The 18,204-nt window shown below is 30.5% G+C and overlaps 1 protein-coding gene across 1 annotated transcript in view; it reads right to left on the bottom strand.

Moving 5' to 3' along the window:
• Nucleotides 1–2,625, bottom strand: part of LOC21400439 (histidine kinase 3) — a 7,039-nt gene extending 4,414 nt beyond the window's left edge. Inside the window, exons 1-3 of the mRNA XM_010092336.2 lie at nt 1,398–2,625; nt 609–890; nt 224–393 (exon numbers count right to left, since the gene is read on the bottom strand). Of these exons, the coding sequence (XP_010090638.2) occupies nt 224–393; nt 609–890; nt 1,398–1,883 (938 nt within the window). The 5' untranslated portion in view covers nt 1,884–2,625. The remainder of the gene's footprint in view (nt 1–223; nt 394–608; nt 891–1,397) is intronic.
• Between the last annotated feature and the right edge of the window lie 15,579 nt (nt 2,626–18,204).

Genomic DNA, 18,204 nt, shown 5'->3' with positions numbered 1-18,204 from the left:
TTTTTTTTTTTCCCCCCCCCCCCCCCGGGTCAAAGTATGATTTCAAAGTAGATAACTGAACCTATAAAGTGCCAGTTCGTGGTTCTTTTCTCTTTCAAGGAAAAAATAATGGTAAGAATGAAAACGAAAATTCGTCTTCACATTTGAGAGAGAGTATTAGAACGTAAGGAAAAGCAAATAAACTCTGTTGAAGTGTTTGTGTTTGTGTTTTAAGAAAACATACCCATCAGTAGCTTGAATTCTTTCATTGGGAGTTGCATTCGAGAGGAGTTCTCTCTTGTAAACGGCAAAGGTCAATATAACTCCCAAACGTTTTGTTTTAAGCAACGGAAAAGGAGCAGTAAGAACCCCTTTTCCCGATGCCCTTGCACGCAACACATTTTCACGATCTTCCTGTTAGACCATGAGTGAAACATTATCACTACAAACACAAATAAAAAAGGTCAATTTTCTATTTCCCACAGTAGTGGAACAACCTTGATACCATTGACGGAAAATCTTTCAAATTAGTTAAAAATGAGCTCGAGAAGTGAAGTTATTCAACTGTTGAATTCAATGAGGATACATTTTAACTTAATTGACAACGAACTAACTAACTAACTAACTACCTTCCCAGTGAGCATGTCCAGAGAAACCACGTGCGAAACGGTATCCTGAGCAAAGATGACCGGAGCATATTCCTCCTGAACCGGGGACGGCTCCGGTGTTTCTTGTGCATGCTTATCCTTATGAACCGGGTTCTTTTCAAGGGTATCCATCCTCTTAATAGTCCAGCCTTGCTGCTTCTCGAATTGTTCCCTCTCAGAGTGGAGCACCCTCACAGCATATGCCACTCCACTCGTGAGAGGCCTCTCAAAAGCAGTTCTCTCTGTGTACCTTGCAAAAGTTCTCTACAGGTTCTAAAAGTTAGGTTGTCTTTTTTGACAAAAGAGTAAACTAACAATGACCGCTTAAAATAACATAAGAAAAAGATGCTCAATTGCTCAGATCCGGTACACTGGAATAAGCTAAATAGACAAAGAAATAACATTTGGAACAAAAACTCATATTCTTCAAATTTCACATATCGGATCCTATCCGAAAATGCCATAATTGAAGCATAATAGCTAGACTCAGGAAGTGAATTTGAGCTCCATGTATGATAGCTACCATTATTGATATAATGACCATGACAAAGTATGAGGATGAGATCAAGTACTAGAATAATCTAAAAAGACACAAAAATCAACAATTGGAACACAAACAATTCAACAAATTAAACTATATCCTAAAAACTATACAAATTTAGTACCACAATTGATCCAATTAGGAAGTGAATTTGAGCTCTATGTATGAAAACCCACAATTATTAAACAAAATGACTTTAACAAGAATCAAGGTTCAAGATCCAAATTTACCTGATCAATAGCAGAAGGGTTCTTGGCATGATGAAAAGTTGAAATAAGGATGGCCATGGCCTGAACATGGTTCATGCTGACATTAAACTGGTCCTGCAACATTCTAGCTCTCTCATCACACATACTTGCAAGAGTTTCTTTCCTCTTCTCAGAAACTTGGGAGCTCATGTACCAGAAGATCCAAAGAGAGGCAAAAGTCCAACCAATTATCCAACAACCCAAGACCCTTTTCCACCATCTTTTCCTGAGGCTTTTTGAGCCTATGCAGTGGTAATAGTGGTGGTGCATCTTGAAGATCTTCTCCCACCATCTTAGGCACATCTTGGGCAAAAAACCATCACCAAGTGTTAAACCAGACTTGGTGTCCACAATCCCAGCGTTATTAAGGAACCAATTCATGGAAATCACATATACAATCCAGCAACATAGCATCCAAAGGAGATGCCCCACCCTCAAACCAAAACCAAACACATGAACCAAACTCATCCACAGCACTACCACCACAGTGCCAAAAATATTGGAAGTGGGTCTGTCTGACTGGCCCTCTTTAGAGAGAGAAACTAGAGAGAGAGAGAGAGAGAGTGAGAGAGAGAGAGAGAGAGAGAGAGAGAGAGAAACCCACTATCAAATCTACAGAAAATGTCTGCTTGAACAAGAGATTTAGGGAAAATTTTGAAAAAAAAAAAAAAAAAAGTGTCAAACTTGGAAGCTGAGGAAGAAAGGGAATGAGGGTAAAACTTACAAAGGTCCAGAAAAGGGGAAAAAATAACTATTGAGGAAGTGAAATTTGCAAAAGGGATTGTGAAGATGCTATCTTATCCAATATCCAACAAAGCAACTTCCAAGTTGAGAATGCAATAAGAAAAAAACACCAAGAGGATTAGGAGGAAGACAAGGAAGAAACTAACATTACCCACAAGGGAGGAGGAATCAAGGAAGATTCTGGTTTCTAATTCCAAGCAGAATTTTTTGATATCTTTTATCCTGTTAGCTAATCAACCAAACAAAGCCCAGAACAAGGAATGGGACAAAGTGACACAAAACAAAGATTCCAAAAACAATTTTCACTTATCAAATCAAAAAGTCGACCCTCCCAACAAAGAATCTGACAGGAAATGGAATCTAGTAATTACCAAACAGACAGACGTTTCTTAAATTCCTGAAATCCAAACATGAAAGTTGTTGCTGTTCAACCATGTGGGAGTTTTTGAGGTTTGACTCTTGTTTTGATTCCCCAAAAAAAAAAAAAAAAAAAAAAAAAAAAAAAAAACAACAACTGTTGTGATCTTTGCACAGTTTGAGTTGGAGTGAAACAAAATTAAGGATCAGAACAGTAGTGGAAGATGAAGAAGCAGTTTTTTTTAGTTTAGGATGTAAAAGAAGCTAACAAGAGTTGATTCATGGACATTAATAGGAAAGAACAAGAACAAGAAGAATAAAAAAAATAAAAAATAATAATAATAATAATAATACGAAGAATATGGTGGTAGAAATGTCTGCTAGCTACCCAGGCCATTTATCTCTATCCTATAACAAAAATATAAAATAAAGACATAAAATAAATTATTAAAATATTTATTTATAAATTAAAGTATTTAATGATTAAACAATAAATAAAATAATAAATAAAGCAAAACAACACTTAATAAATTTTTTTTATTTTACAGATTAAAATTTTTAATTTAAATTTTATTATAATTAAAAAATTATTTAAAAATTATATTTAATTTTTTTATTATAATTAAAAATTTTCATACAAAATTAATATTAATTTAAATTAAAAATTTAAATAGATAATTGAACAAAACTTTAGCAATGCAGTAAAGTTATGTTTGCGTAGTATACTTCCCACTCGGACGAAATCGCTGTCTTTTTAGGTTTCGTTCATTTTGCTGATTTGAGTTTAGAATTTAAGTTTTATTATAGTAAAAAATTCTCATAAACAGTTATATTTAATTTTTTTATTATAATAAAAAAATTTTAAATAAAATTATATCTCAATTCTAATTTTTATTTTTTTTTGCGTTCTTCTCTTCAACTTTCCCTTGGGTTCACATCTCTATCTATATCTATCTATTATCTCTATCCCTGCCAAAGTAGACAAATTCTACACGCTAAGTTGTTAAACTCTTTCTCCCTCCCTCTCTCTCTCTCTCAATGTGTTTGTCCATATGGCTGTACTTTTTGAGTTTTGACAAAAGTACCCTTGCATGGAAACGGATGTTCAATAAATGACAACTTGCAAATGGGATTAGATGCTTATGCTTTTCCAAAATTGCCCTTAGAGGAGCAATTAGTCAAAAAGGGTAGGTAATGATAGGAACCTCTCGAGGTGTTATTATGCTTTGCTTTTCCCTGTTTTGGAATCTAATCCATTGGTTTGGCTATATATTAAACGAGGCTTAATTGTCTTTCCATGTTTCTTTGTCCACTTTTTTTTTTTTTTTAAATAAAAGTTTGATAAATCATTCGGAATTTTTATGGTAGTATAAATAGTATTTTATCTTACCAGTCATAATTATTATTTTAGTTATTAGATTTAATTTTTTAAAACGGTTTAATATGTGAATATAAATAATTATGTGTCTCGCGCTGTAAAGTATAAATTTAAACAGCCGCATATTTAACTGTTTCTTTTTTTTAAAGCTAAAAAAAACAAAGTATATCAATTGTCTAATGCGGAAATGTGTTATTCGTGGAGGAATTTTTTCCGACCAAATAAGCTAATCAGTAACTAATTAAATAGTTTGCTTTGTTTTTTATTGCAAACGGGACGAAAATTTCTTTTCTTGGAATGGAATTTCATACATTAGTATAACAATTCATATTAAAACAAATGAGAAAAATTTAACATTAACGACAACTCATTTCAATTCTGAATAGATTCAAAAGGCAAAGTTAGAAAACCAAAACCCCACCAATGATAAAATAATCAACTTTTATGTGTGTCAAATGTAGTTGTAACCAGCTTCATCGTCCTTTTTATAATAGGTGTAGTAGGGGAAGGCATCTTTACTAGGTTTTTTAATTAGTTTACCTCATAGGAGATAACAACATAGAGTAAAAGAATGAAAACAATTTTTTTTTTTTTTTGAGTCACAATTATATTCTATCATAGGGATTTTTTTTATAGAAAAAAGAATTAGCATTTCCACTATTATAAATTACGAACCGTCCCTCATATCAAGATCTAAAATTTAAATTTAACAATATCTAATAAAACTGATTTTTCAAAACTGTATGTTATTAAGAGGGCATTCTCTTTAACATTAAAAAAAAACGTTTTTTTTTTTTTTTTTACTCTACTGTAAAATTCTCCACAAGTGAAACCGCATAAGTGTGTCCAATTATGGGCATTTGAAGTAAAAAATAGAAGAATTAAGGGCAGTAGTGAGAAGGTGAGAGAGGGGCAACAGCAAAAGTTTTTAGACGACAAGAGTGGCAGAAGAGTAATTAGAAGAAAAAGAAGTGGCAAAATCATGAGAGCACTTTAATCAAGGCTTGTCACCAAGTGATTAGGCCATCACTACTGCCCTAGTACCCGCTTTCTTTTTTCTTTTTTTTTTTTTATAGGTTGGGAACGAGAGAGAGAAAGAAAGCTTTACTGACAACGACCTCCCACGTCAGCGCACCGGTTCTGCGGCTGCAGCCAATAGGAAAATCCAACGTGTAATATTTCTAATGGCCTTGATCTGCTACGTGTCACTTGTGGGGGAAGGGATAAAACTTAACAGCATCTCTGTCCCACGTGTACAAAGAGACTTTTGAAACACCTTGTCGGCTTCTCTCTTATTCATTTGTGTTTTTGTTATCCTTTTCTTTCTAATTTATTTACAATGACAAAAATGGCTTTATCTACTATGACACCCTCTAAAAAAAATTTCCCGTTTTAACAGCTGGAATATTTCTTTAACAATTAGGACATTTAGTTGAAAGATTCAAACTATGTGATTCGAATTATTTTTAATTTACGTGTATTTTTATGAGAAAAAATACTGTAGCGAACCACGAATTATGATTCAAATCAGAGAATGAATCCTTCTACCAAACATCCTATGCAGAGTGAATAACTTTGCGCATTGCATTACAAAATTTTAATATAGACATGTGTAAATTTAATTGTTAAAAATTTAATTTAACAATTAAAATAAAGTGTTCACCGATGAGTTTTTTTAGAGATGCCACTATAGAGGCTCCCGATAAAAATAAAAAAATAAAAAAAAAAGAGAGGGGAAAAAAAAGTGTTAGGAAAACAACTTGCGATGACTTGGTTCAAGTTTGAGTTTTCCTTTTTCTTTAGCATAAAAGTTGGAGAGTTCTTTGAGAGGGCAGACAAGCACTTATGTAGTGTTGGACTTGTGAATTTGCATCAATTTTCATCAAGTTTATTCTCATTTTGGGACCTGTATATCAGTATATCAATAAGGTAAACTGTTAAATTTAATTAAAATCACATCATATTAAAAATATATATAAAATAAATAATTTTTAATACAGATTTAACAGTTATAAAGTATAGAAATATAGAATAGTTCATTTTTTCAGTCATATTAGAAAAACTCATTTTTTAATATAATTTTGACGTGGATAATAATTTTTGCTAAAAATAATATTTTATAATTCACTTTCAAATTTTCATCAATATTCATCAAATTTACTTATTATTTTATATTTACATAATTATGATTTAGTGTAACAGTTTCAGAGTGTAGAAATATCTGTAAATTTTTCTTTTGGAAAAAAATACTAAGTAGTATGTACCACGCCAACATATTTATTGTATATGTGTTTATGATTTAGTCTAACTGTTTAAGAGTACATGAATATATGTAAATTTTTCTTTTGGAAGAAAATATTAAGTAGATTATACTTATATTGTTTATGTGTTGAATAGATAATTGACATTTAAGTGATTTATACATGTGAATTCGAATTAATCATCCCCTATTCTAGCGCCTTTATGCTATGTTTGATAGGAAGAAAGAAAAATAAGATAAAGAGAAACGATATAAGAGATAGAAAATAAGAGCCATGAAAAAGAAAATAATTTTCCTTTTAATTGTTTGGTATGATAGGACTTATGAGGGAAAGAAAATGAGTTATTATGTAATTACTATTTTACCAATCTCTTTATAAATATGTAACTTCAAAATAAGATTAAACAAGTAATTATATATTATTTTATATGTTGTAAGTTTTCTCTACTAAAATCTCTCTATTTGTAGAGTGAGTAAAAATGGTGGGACCCACTTGTGACTCTATTTTTTCATTTTTTCTCTTTTACCTATTATCAAACAACCTACATTTCTTTTATCTCTGTCAAAGTCTCCTCATCTTCTTCCTTCTTTCCATTTTTTTTCCTACCAAACTTAGAGTTAGTGACAATTGTTGTAACTAACCAAAGCAACGTTCTAATGTCAATTATTTATCGAAGGACACTATAAAAATACAATTGTGTGATATTCTAATCTAGTAAATAATTTTTCTCCTTTTTTTTTTTTTTTACACTACTACAGACTTATCAATTCAAGTTATCCAAACAAAAAAGAAAAAAGGGTGAGGGAAGCCAATTGTTTCTTTCTCTTTTATTTTACGCCAATTGTTTTTTTTTTTTAAAGTTTTATACTTTTTCATCCATTGGTGCTCAAAATAAGTTAAGTCACCATTTGCAGGCATTTGCCAAAAAAAAGAAAAAAAACAAACAATAATGATCTGTCTTATTTAACTAAAAGAAAAATGATAGGGGGAAAAATAACTTGCACTTGTCTACGGCTTGTTGAAGCTCGACTTGAAGAAAGCGACTTCCATCTCAACTCTAAAGTAAATATAGCCCTTGAAATTGTTATGTATCGGTATATTATTGATTTAAGACATTTTTATTGGACCACTTATCCTTTTCATAAATATGCAGAAGTAATTCAACCAAAAAAAAAAAAAAAAAAAGATAGGCAGAAGTAAAAAAAATAAAAATAAAATGTTGATAGTTTATCTTTATTTATGAAAATAATTAAATATGCAATGTACGACTCATAAATCATTGGCATTTAAGACATTATTTATTTCATTAAATATCATAAAGTCCGTATGGTTTAAGCGAAAATATTGCAGGTCTCGTAATTAACGATCGGTGCTAACAAGTTGAAAATGACACGAGATTACTTTTTTCTAAGTTCTAACGCGTCTTTAAATATATTATTTTCCCCCACAAAGGTACATTTACGGTCACATGAAACATGGTTATTGGCTTTAAACATAAAATAGATACATAATTGAGTCGGCAAAGGAATAAACTGATGGTAAAAGGTACATTAAGAAAACCGTTCCGAGTTAAGAAAATGTACCAAGAAATAACATGTCACGTGTAGAAAACTTTAAAGAGAAAAAAAAAAGATATAATTTAGAAATTAGATAGACACATACACAAGGTACTCTTTTGGTCAAAACAAGGAAGAAAAAAAAATACTCTTTTCCCCCCTATTTTCGGTTTTGGTCGGCAACACGTTAATAGTTGGCGCATATAACGTTCTTTTATTTTTCTTTGCTTTTTTTTTTTTTTTTTTGGGGTTTTCTTTTGTTTTATATAGCAGTATTCATTACATTTTCGGCGGAGTATGGTTTCCAGAACAGAAGCATTTATTTAAAAAAAAAAAAAAAAAAGTTTTCACAATTAGAATTTAGAGGCTTAAATACTTTTTTTCTTGAAAGGGGAAAAACAATTATCTTAAGTCCCATTTGTAACATGATTTTTTTTTTCTTGTCTATAAGTTAATTGAGGATAACGAATAGCTTATTAACAAAAAATAAATAAAAATAAAAGTGGTCTTACTTCCAAGGATTCTGCTGTTTTTTTATTGTCCTTATTAATGATGGAAATTTTCTTACATGTGTATTAGGCCGGCTCTTAGAAAAATTGTTCTATGTTCCACTTTCAACCTATTCACTTTTTTTTTTTTTTTTTGTTCAAACATCCCACATTCACTTTCATCAGCATGTCGAGAGACAAATTTCGTTGTTAAATTGTTCAGCTTCTATACTTTCATTTGAATTTATTGTTTAATTATAAATATATGTTTTCTGGTTCAACCTCGTGATAGAATGCAAACATATTTTTATATTTTCGATTTTATTCAAATTTAAAATGTTAAATATTGTATTAATAGTATATCACTATAAAAATATATATAAAAATGAGATAAAACTTGAAGAGTCTAAATTTGAACAATAACTAATATAAGATGACGCTTCTTTCTTTCTTTATTTGGTCCCAAGAAAAAGTTCTCTCTTCTTTATTCACGACAAGGAACCGCCCGATAAATATGGTGGTTGTCGAATTCTTGTTCGTTTACTTATTATTATCATTTTTTTTTTTTTTGGCTTCAAATCGGTACTCGTGAGGTTGTTTTGAACACGAAATATCAAAATAATTAGTGTATGACGTCCTTATCATAAGCCTAATCTATATATATACGTGACATTTAACGACGTAAATGTCCATTTCAATTACATTCAAATTATGCATATAACTTCATAATTTGAGCTGCTCATGAACTTTCTTAGCCCATCGTAAATTGTTCAATAATAATCTTTTATGATATATATAGTTTTGTCCTAATCAATGTTTGTTTTACTCTTTAATCTATTCTTCCAATTATTTTTTTTTCCTTTAATTGTTTACCATTTTTTTTTGTTTTATTAAAACGATTACAATTCGTGATTATGTTATCATTAAGAGGCGTGTACGCGCATTCCATTTTCTATTTCTAGTTTCGCAATAAAACAAAAAGGAAAACTCAACTTTCATGCTTGAAAATGAAAAGATATGTTAATTAATTAGGTATTATTAATTAATTACTTTCCAATACTATAAAATTAAGGCTAGCTCCTGTCCTAATTCTTTCTTTTTTCCCTTTGAGGAACATCAGTACTAATTCTGAATCTTTCAATACGTAAATAAAAAAAAAAATGAATCTTCCAAAATACTTAAATTTGATAGGGTCCGCTAAGTACAAAACTATCCTCCTAGAGAAGAAGATGAAGAAGAAACAAAAGACTAGGTAAAAATAATAATTAATGTGAACTAAGAGCCAATGACAATATTTTACAGAACCCAATGAAAGTTTGTCCAAACGGCAAATTATTTAAACTAATATAAAATTATTCGAGACTAAACATCGAAGAAAACGACATGACATGTTAAATGAGTATATATGGCCGCAAAAAAAATATAATATTAATGAAAACATGCTTTATCTGGTTTTTTTTTTCCCTAACAAGAACAAAGAAAATATACATAAATTAATTGGATAACTAAAATATTCAAAATTCTTTATTAAAAAAAATATCCTACCATTCCACCGGTACATTCCATTAAATATATATATATATATAAGATATTTTTTTATAATCTATCGTAAAAATTCTTTAAATATATGGCCTATATACGTATCTATATATATTTTTTCTTTTTTCTTTTTTCTTTTTTAAAAAAGGGAGTGTCCAGGCGTCAAAGATTACGGCATTTTACCCACCGAGGACTCTAGGAAGTAAGAAACATTGCACAGCTTATGAGATGCTGTCGTCAACAAAAGGGGAATAAAGGTTTTAAAGTTCTTAACATGAAGCATCTCATTATATAATTATTTCTGCTCGTATTTTATGAATATATATATATATATATATAGTTTGTCACAAACTATTGTTATATTGACTTTTTCTAAGGGTAACTTTACTATTGTTATATTGACTTTTTTTTTCTAAGGGTAACTTTGTTATAGAATATTAAGTATTTATATCGCATCTACAAAATTTCAACTTTTTGTGGGATTTCTTTTATTATTAATGTATTATCTTCTTCACATTTTTTTCCCTTCTTTATAGCTCTTTTTTCCTTGTATTAATGTATTTCTCCTTTTTCTTTTCCTTGTTTTATAGCTCTTGAAAAGCAATTTAGATCAATTGGCGCCAAGGGCACGATCGTAAATCCGACTCAGACCATTGGATGGCTGCAAAGATGGAAGAATGTGATTGGAGGAAATTAGGATTGTGAGGACTAATTAAGCAAAAAAAAAAAAAAAGATTTTTTAATATATTCTTTTTAATAAAAAAATTCAAATGGTTCACTTGGGGTTTTAAATAATTGAGAAAATTGGTTCACGGAACATTTCCGTGGTGGGCCAAGAAGTCCCCACTACGTGTCTGCGTGATGGAGAGAGCTGGAAAAAATGGAGATGTGACCACGTGATCCCATTGGTGGGAATTTGCCTAATCTTTATCCTTTTCACTCTAATCAACACCTAAAAAGGAGAATTTTACCTTGGAAACGCCTTGCACTAATCAACACCTAAAAAAAAAAAAATTTAATATAAGAGACTAAAGATCGTCACTATACGATAATATGATTTAAATCTTATGATATTTATAAAACAAGTATAACAACATTGCTCAAATTATTCTCTTATTGTGATTAATCTCATATTAAATTTACCATCCTCTTATTACAACTTAAAATTAAGAGACTTAAAAACTCTACCCGTTAGATTACGCCTGCAACCACGTCGTGATCTAAAGTCCACTATTATAGTAAATAGCCATAAAAATTTTTTAAAAAATAAAAACAAGAATAAGAGAAAAAATCTGTCGAAACTAGGAATTATTTTGGGGGATGGGAATATACCTAAGCTAAGCGCGCGCCCGCATGGCACGTCAAATCACTTATGGTTTTAGTTGCGTTTCGTTTTCTTTGCTGACTCACACCCACAATAACCACACCAATCATAAGCCCCTTTTTCTTTATTTTTTATTTATTTTATTCAACTATCACACGCCAATAAAATAAAAAAAAATAAAAAAAAAAGCCATTAGTATTCCAACACTAGGGGGGAACTGGATTCCCAGTTCTTTGGGTCCGAGACTATGAACCCAATGTTATAGCATAAAGAATTGATTAATGCGTATTGTTAGGATGCTAGTGAAGCACAATAAATATATATATATATTTATTTATTTTGAAGCACATTATAAATGTAAAGGAAGCACACATTATTGATTATCCATTATGTATTTACTATTTATTTTTTAGAAGTCATTTAAGTTTTATTTTTACCAATTAATAATACATATAATGCCTCTCATTCGTCTTTGTATAGGGATATAAAAAGATGTTTTATTCATCCTGTAATTATATAAACATGTCGTTTTACAGATTCCAATATTGAATGCTTGGTCTGAATTAGAAAATATTGGATGCGAAATTGGTTTTAAAATAATTTTGTTTTCAATAAAAAGTAAAAATGAGATTGTTTTGAAAATCATTCTGGTATCGATTCTGAAATTGCGTTTGATTAGTTTTTTAAGAAATTGTTTTGAGTATAATAAAAAAGTGAAATCGTGTTTATTAATTAATATATCATAATATTATTGGTAAGTACTAAAAATGAAAACAGAAAAATGAAAACAACTTTCAACTGTTTTATAATTCCTTCACAAAAACCATTCTCATTGTTTTCGTTTTCATTTTCGTTTTCAAAACATTTGCTAAACAAACGTCGTTTCGTTTTTATTTTCATTTTTTACTTCTCGAAATACATGAAAACCGTTTTCAAAAATGGGTCCACGCACATTAATTCTTTAAAATATTTTAGAAACAATAAAAATTACTGAATAGTTATTGTAATGATATTCATGTTTATATTATAAGATGACGTATTTTTAAAAATATCATCTTATATGATGCTTTTGGTGAGAGTTATTTTGGGATTATAGAAAAAATGTTAATGTTGGGCATTAGTTAGTCTGAACAGCATTACAAGAATTTCGTAGTGTCTGTAGTTTGTTCTGAAAGCCGTCTTTGATATATCTTGCTCCCTAATCTTTAATTGGTGGTTCCATGTGTTGTTCCAGGTAAAAGTTTGATTTCAACCGAAATCTTACATTCCGATGGCAATCCTGATAATTCTTCTGGAAAGACTTCCAGAAAGTCTTGGACTATCGACACATCTTTTGGTTGCAACTCATCAATTTTAGTTGTATCCATGACATTAACTAGGTATCCTTCGCAACCACTAGTAAGCAATTTCTTTGCTTCGATTGCATTGATCATTTGTCTGGGAATGCGCTTAGATCAACGTACTCAAAAACTTCCTCTCTATCGAGTTGAAAAATCACTTTTTTATTGTGACAGTCGATAATGGTTTGATAATTTCCCAATAAATTAATTCATAGGATAACGTCGTAGTCGATTATTTTTAATACGACTAGATCTGTGTATAGTTCTCTATTAGCTACGATTATTGATACGTGTCTTAGCCTAATAGAATAATTTTTTTTAAAAAAATACTTTAACAAATAATATGGCTTTTCTCAAGAAATGTGCTGATCAAGTTTCTTCTACCAAAGTCGGCAGAGCTAGCAAACCCAAAACACACACTAGGACAGGTATGAAACATGCTACATAAAGATAGGCAACATAGTACTGTTTATGTTATTTTATTTTTTTAAGTTTCAACATTTGAATTGGTATTAAGAAACAGATTTACATTTAAAACCACTAAATTTCAAAAGATTTATCTAAATTAGAATACAATATAACTATTATCTTATATATATATATGTATATATATTTTCTTCTCATCATTTGCGGGAAAAAAAATACAGCCGCGTGGCACCGCACGGAAAAAGAGAGAGATCAAAAGAGCAAGAAGAAAAGAAGCCTTTTTGCTTTTACACGTGTCTTTAGCTGAAGAAGAATTATATGGCCAGCATGGAAGCACTTTCAAGCAATCTGTGAAAGTGTGAATCCTCAACAAATCTATCACGGAAACAAAACAAGGGCCCCTTTTTTTTTCAACCGGGGAAAAAAAAAAAACACCCTTCATTGATATAACATGTCTATCCATACTATATCCTTTTAAACGTTGGATTGTTATTATATTTTGTGAATTTAGGAACTTTTTTTTTTCACTATCATAGGAATAGTTGTTTGAATCATCAGGGTCGATCATTTCGCATGGTATATTATAACAAAAAGTTTAAATTGTTATTCAAATTATACTGAATCTAGATAAATTTTTTAACGAACTAATTTATAATTGTCTATGTTAAAAAATAAAGCACCGACACATAATTATTCCCATTCATAGATTAAACCGTTAAAACATTAATCTAATAATTAAAAAAAAAAAACACAATATCACTAATAGTGAAAAAATATTTTTCATCTTAAAAGATCCTTCATTTAAAAAAATGGAAATGTCAGATTGTATTTCTGTTCACATTGGATATTTCATCCATTATATTTACTTATTTACCGTTTATATAGTAATCTATATACTATGGATTTCTCGATATCAGTTGACATGAAGGTTTTGTTAAGAAATGATGTTCTGTGTTCGATTTTTAAATTGGGTCCGCTTAGTCGTCACGATCTGCAGGTCAGGCAAAAAAACATTGGTCGTTTCAATCATTGTATATGGTTTCAGATCAGCCAAAAAGAAAAGCAAAAGCGAATATATTAATAACATGACCAAGTAGCTAGGAAAATGCCCTACTACACACCCTAAGTCCTCTTTGTTATCAAAACGTGTGATATGGAAAACAAATGTGCTCAATACCATACATATCGGAACTTACCAACCAATTATAAGGAATGCCAAAATTTTGGACCACAAAGAGAGAATTCACCAAAAAAATAAAAATAAAAATAAAAATAAAAATAAAGAGCAAGTTCAATATTTGAGACTTGAGAGGGGACGAGGAATATATCCTCCACAATAAATGGTAGCTAGTGCGCCTCCCTCATCATGGATGTAGTACTAATAATAATTCCTCTTTCATCACTTGAAAAATATTGAGGGTGACTTTCCCACCTCCTAAGCCAAATAGTCTCATCATTGATTGCACCGTTTCTAAATTCTCTCTATGGCCAATATATTTATAAATATTGTTTGGTAGGATCGAAGAGTAGCAGAAAGGATAAGTTGAGAGGATTAGTCGATTAATTTTAAAAACTAAGGTTATTTGATACGAGGGATTAGATAACAGACTACAATAAGGGATCTAAAATTCTTAGATAATCTTGACAAATACCTATTGAAAATATATGGGTCGGAATTTTTCTTTTTAATTTTGATTTATAATTTTTTTAGTTAAATAATTACGCTAACAAAAGGATATTTATCAAGAGTAAGGAGTAAAGGTCCAGACTCATGCACACTCAAGAATAAGTTCTCCATTTTTTCAAAATCTCCCTTCATTGAACACCGATCTCAATCCTTTTTAGGCCGGGAGAATTTGCAAAGAGGAAGGTTGTGCTAAACGCAATAAGAGAAATGTCCTCATTTTTGTTTTATTATTATTTATCTTTTTCACCGAAAGTTTTCAATATTTATTTCCTCCTTATTTTCTTTCCTCTTTACCATATATTATCTTAGGCTTTGTTTGGTTAGAGAAAAAAAATAAAAAAAAATAAAAAGAGAGATAGATTAGAGGTGAAATGATTATTGGATAGATTTTTAAGATTTAGGGCTTGTTCTTTTACCGTTTTTGAAGTTCCAGTAGGCATATTGGCTAGTAATCAAACGCTCGAAAAACTTCCCAAGTGAAGGAATATGTTTTCATGAGTTCAGGAAACGAACAATAAGCTCATCAAGAATTCTATCAAGTATAGTTTTACTCTCTGAACTTTTTTTCAGTAACTGATTTTAGATCTCAATGATTATATTAGACAAAGTGCTGAGAATTTGTAGAGTAAAAGATACATGATTGACTGTGGATGCTAAATCACACAATATCACAACACATATGAAATTAATCAAAGGAGTTGGTTCTATACTTACCGAATATGAGCCCACGGAGGAGGAAAGAGATTCCCAAAACGTGAGGAAGGGTTAGAGTGTTTGAGGTACATGCGACGACAACGGCAAGGGAAGGATGTTTGACGTCGCAATTGGAGAGCAGTACACTGTGAGCTCTTGCTTCTACATCAGACAATGATGTTAACCCACTAAGGTCGCCGAACTGATGGGTTTCCTACAAATTTCTCCGTTTTGAATGGGAAATAAAAAGGATACAAATGAAGGTACAATATTTGGGGGCTAGGGTTTCTAGTTGCAGGTGTGGGGGGAAATAGATATGCAATTGGGTTTGGGCAGGGGAGGAAGGGTTATAACATTGAAGTAGGAAATGGGTATGGAAATTTTTTGAGATCTAAAACCTAGAAATCTCGAGCAGAGGAGAAGCACGTGAATGGTATGGCGTGGAATGAAGACTTCAGAGAAAGCTTCGGCAAGGTTCAGAGATGAATCTCAACTGTGTGCTCAGGAATCCACACTGTAGAAGTTCAGAAGAGTAACTCGAGTAGGTGGGAGACCATTAACTCGAGAGTGGGTGGGAAACTTGAGTTCATTTTCGAGTTTGGTCTCGAGTAAGCATACGACGAACATTAACTTGGGCTAAGTTTCTTCACTTGAGTGGACTTTCTCGAGTAAATACATGCAATTGAACAGCCCCTTAGTGTTGTTTGATATAACAATATCACTATTCTTGTGTGTTTTTTTTTTTTTTTTAATTTAGAAGACAATTTACCTATTTCAGAAAAAAAAAATATTGATATTAAGCAGTTTTGAATCATCATATCATCATTTAAATTCTTTAAATTTATATAATATTTTTTAATATCACTTTTAGACACTAATGGTCCATATAAATATTATTCTTTTTCAACCACGTTTATATCATGTAATATGGACACACAACGGATAAATTAGTGTTTCCTTTTAAAAATTCTATTTGATTACTTGGAGTATATGGAAGAGAAAATAAAAATTGACTGCTCTACAGTCTACATTATTGAGGGCCCAGGCGTGGTGCAAACCTAATTAATTGGACCCAGGTGTTGATGACCGAAAGCAACAAGACCAGCAAAGCTTATTTAGTTAATACAGGTGATAAAAAATTTTGAACAAAAAAAAAAAATGCTACACCGTTGCACAGTACTAAGATACTAGTTCAAATAGTTATATAAACATGTTAGATTTAATGTTTACATCATTATGACTTTATATGAGAATTTTTTATTATAATAAAAAAAATTAGATGTAATTATTTGTAAGAATTTTTTACTGTGACAAAATTCGAATTAGCGAAATGAACTGGGCCTATATATGTCTCCGCGTACGTTGTCATTGAGTCTAATTTCAATATTTTATGTTGGCAAGTATATTGTTTCTCATACGCATTTGTTATCAATTTCGCCATTGTTATAGTAGAATTCACATATTACTCATTTTGTTGTCGTTTAAAAAGAGAGAGAGAGAGAGAGAAAAGCTCTAATCACTTAATTAAGGTCGTACGAATTTTACTCTTGGCAACAATGTCTGAACTCCCATGCGTATGTGTCTTTAGCGGAAAAGAGAGAAGAAAATAAAAGAAATTGATGGGTATGTATAATGTAATTGCTGGAGTTCAATACATTTATACACGTCCCCTAAAAAAATATATGTTATAATATATATATATTTAACAAAAAGAAAGAAAGATAAATTCATTCTTCTTGTTTTATTTTCTATTCAATAATACTTTTTCTTACTTCAACTAATATTTTTCAAATTTAGGTCCGTAACAACTCGTGATCTTATGATTTTATTTTTTTTCTTCTTCTTCTTCTAGCAGTTAAATAAATTGTACGCATTGTTTTCTAACATCACGTGATTTATTCTTATGTGCTATTTAAATTAAAAAAGACATTATATAATTGAATTTATTTCCACCCTCGGTAGTATCTTTTTATACTCTCTCTCTCTACTAAAAAAAATTAGTGGTAGAGTTTCGCTTGGACCAGTTGTTTGGGGCCCATGGGGAGAGTCGTTGCTCATTGGCGTGCAACAATGAGCTTATTTTATTACCAAATTATTCATTTCGGAAAGGCTGTTGGTACTTGGTGGTGGCATGAAAAACTCGTGAATTTTTGGCCCTTATTTTACTGTTTTTTTTCCCTAGTGTTTGTGTTGGTGGTCTGTTTCTAGATGAAATTCAATTAGGAACCATATGGAATAATCAGTGTTATAAATCACCATTAGTGAGTAGTGATTATCACATCTGCTTAACCAATCATAAGTTCTCATATCAGCTACATATTAATCTCTAACTCGTTTAAAAAATGACCTATGATGATAAGTGACAACTAGAATTTTTGCTTACGAATAAGTTAGTTATATAACTTAGAAAAAAATAGAGAATTTACTCATAAAAGTGTATGAATCTAGACTTTTATCATTTATTTTTTATAAATATCATTTTATTAGTGTAATTATTTAACTAAAAAGATTATAAATCAATAATAAAAAGTAAAAATTCTGATTTATACACTTTTAAAAATAATTTATCAAGATTACCCATTACTTATCAAAAACTGTCCTCAAATTATGGGTTTCGGCTACTTGAGTAGATGGTCCAACTGGGTCAGTACCGACTTGGTTCCAGGCCCTCCTTTGTTTGTGGCCTGCACTCAGTTGATATTAGGCCCCTGTTAGAAAGTTGATGACATGTATGTTTGGACCTACTTTGCAAACAATAATGACAACACTAATTTGACCTAATAGATATAGAATTTGACCGATTTAAATTTTATTATAATAAAAAAATCTTAAAAATAATTAAAAATCACATTTTAATTTAAATTAAAATTTTAAATAAGTGAACTAAATAGATTCCTAATTTTTAGCTAAATCCCTTAATAAAATTTCAAAAAAATATATCAAATAGCATATTTCACCTATCTAATAACACTATATTTAAATATTACTAAATTATA

Source organism: Morus notabilis, unplaced genomic scaffold (genome assembly GCF_000414095.1).
Source record: "Morus notabilis unplaced genomic scaffold, ASM41409v2 Scaffold689, whole genome shotgun sequence".
Taxonomy (NCBI): Eukaryota; Viridiplantae; Streptophyta; class Magnoliopsida; order Rosales; family Moraceae; genus Morus; species Morus notabilis.
Note: the sequence above shows the minus strand (reverse complement) of the source record. Positions and strands in the feature narration are given on the sequence as shown.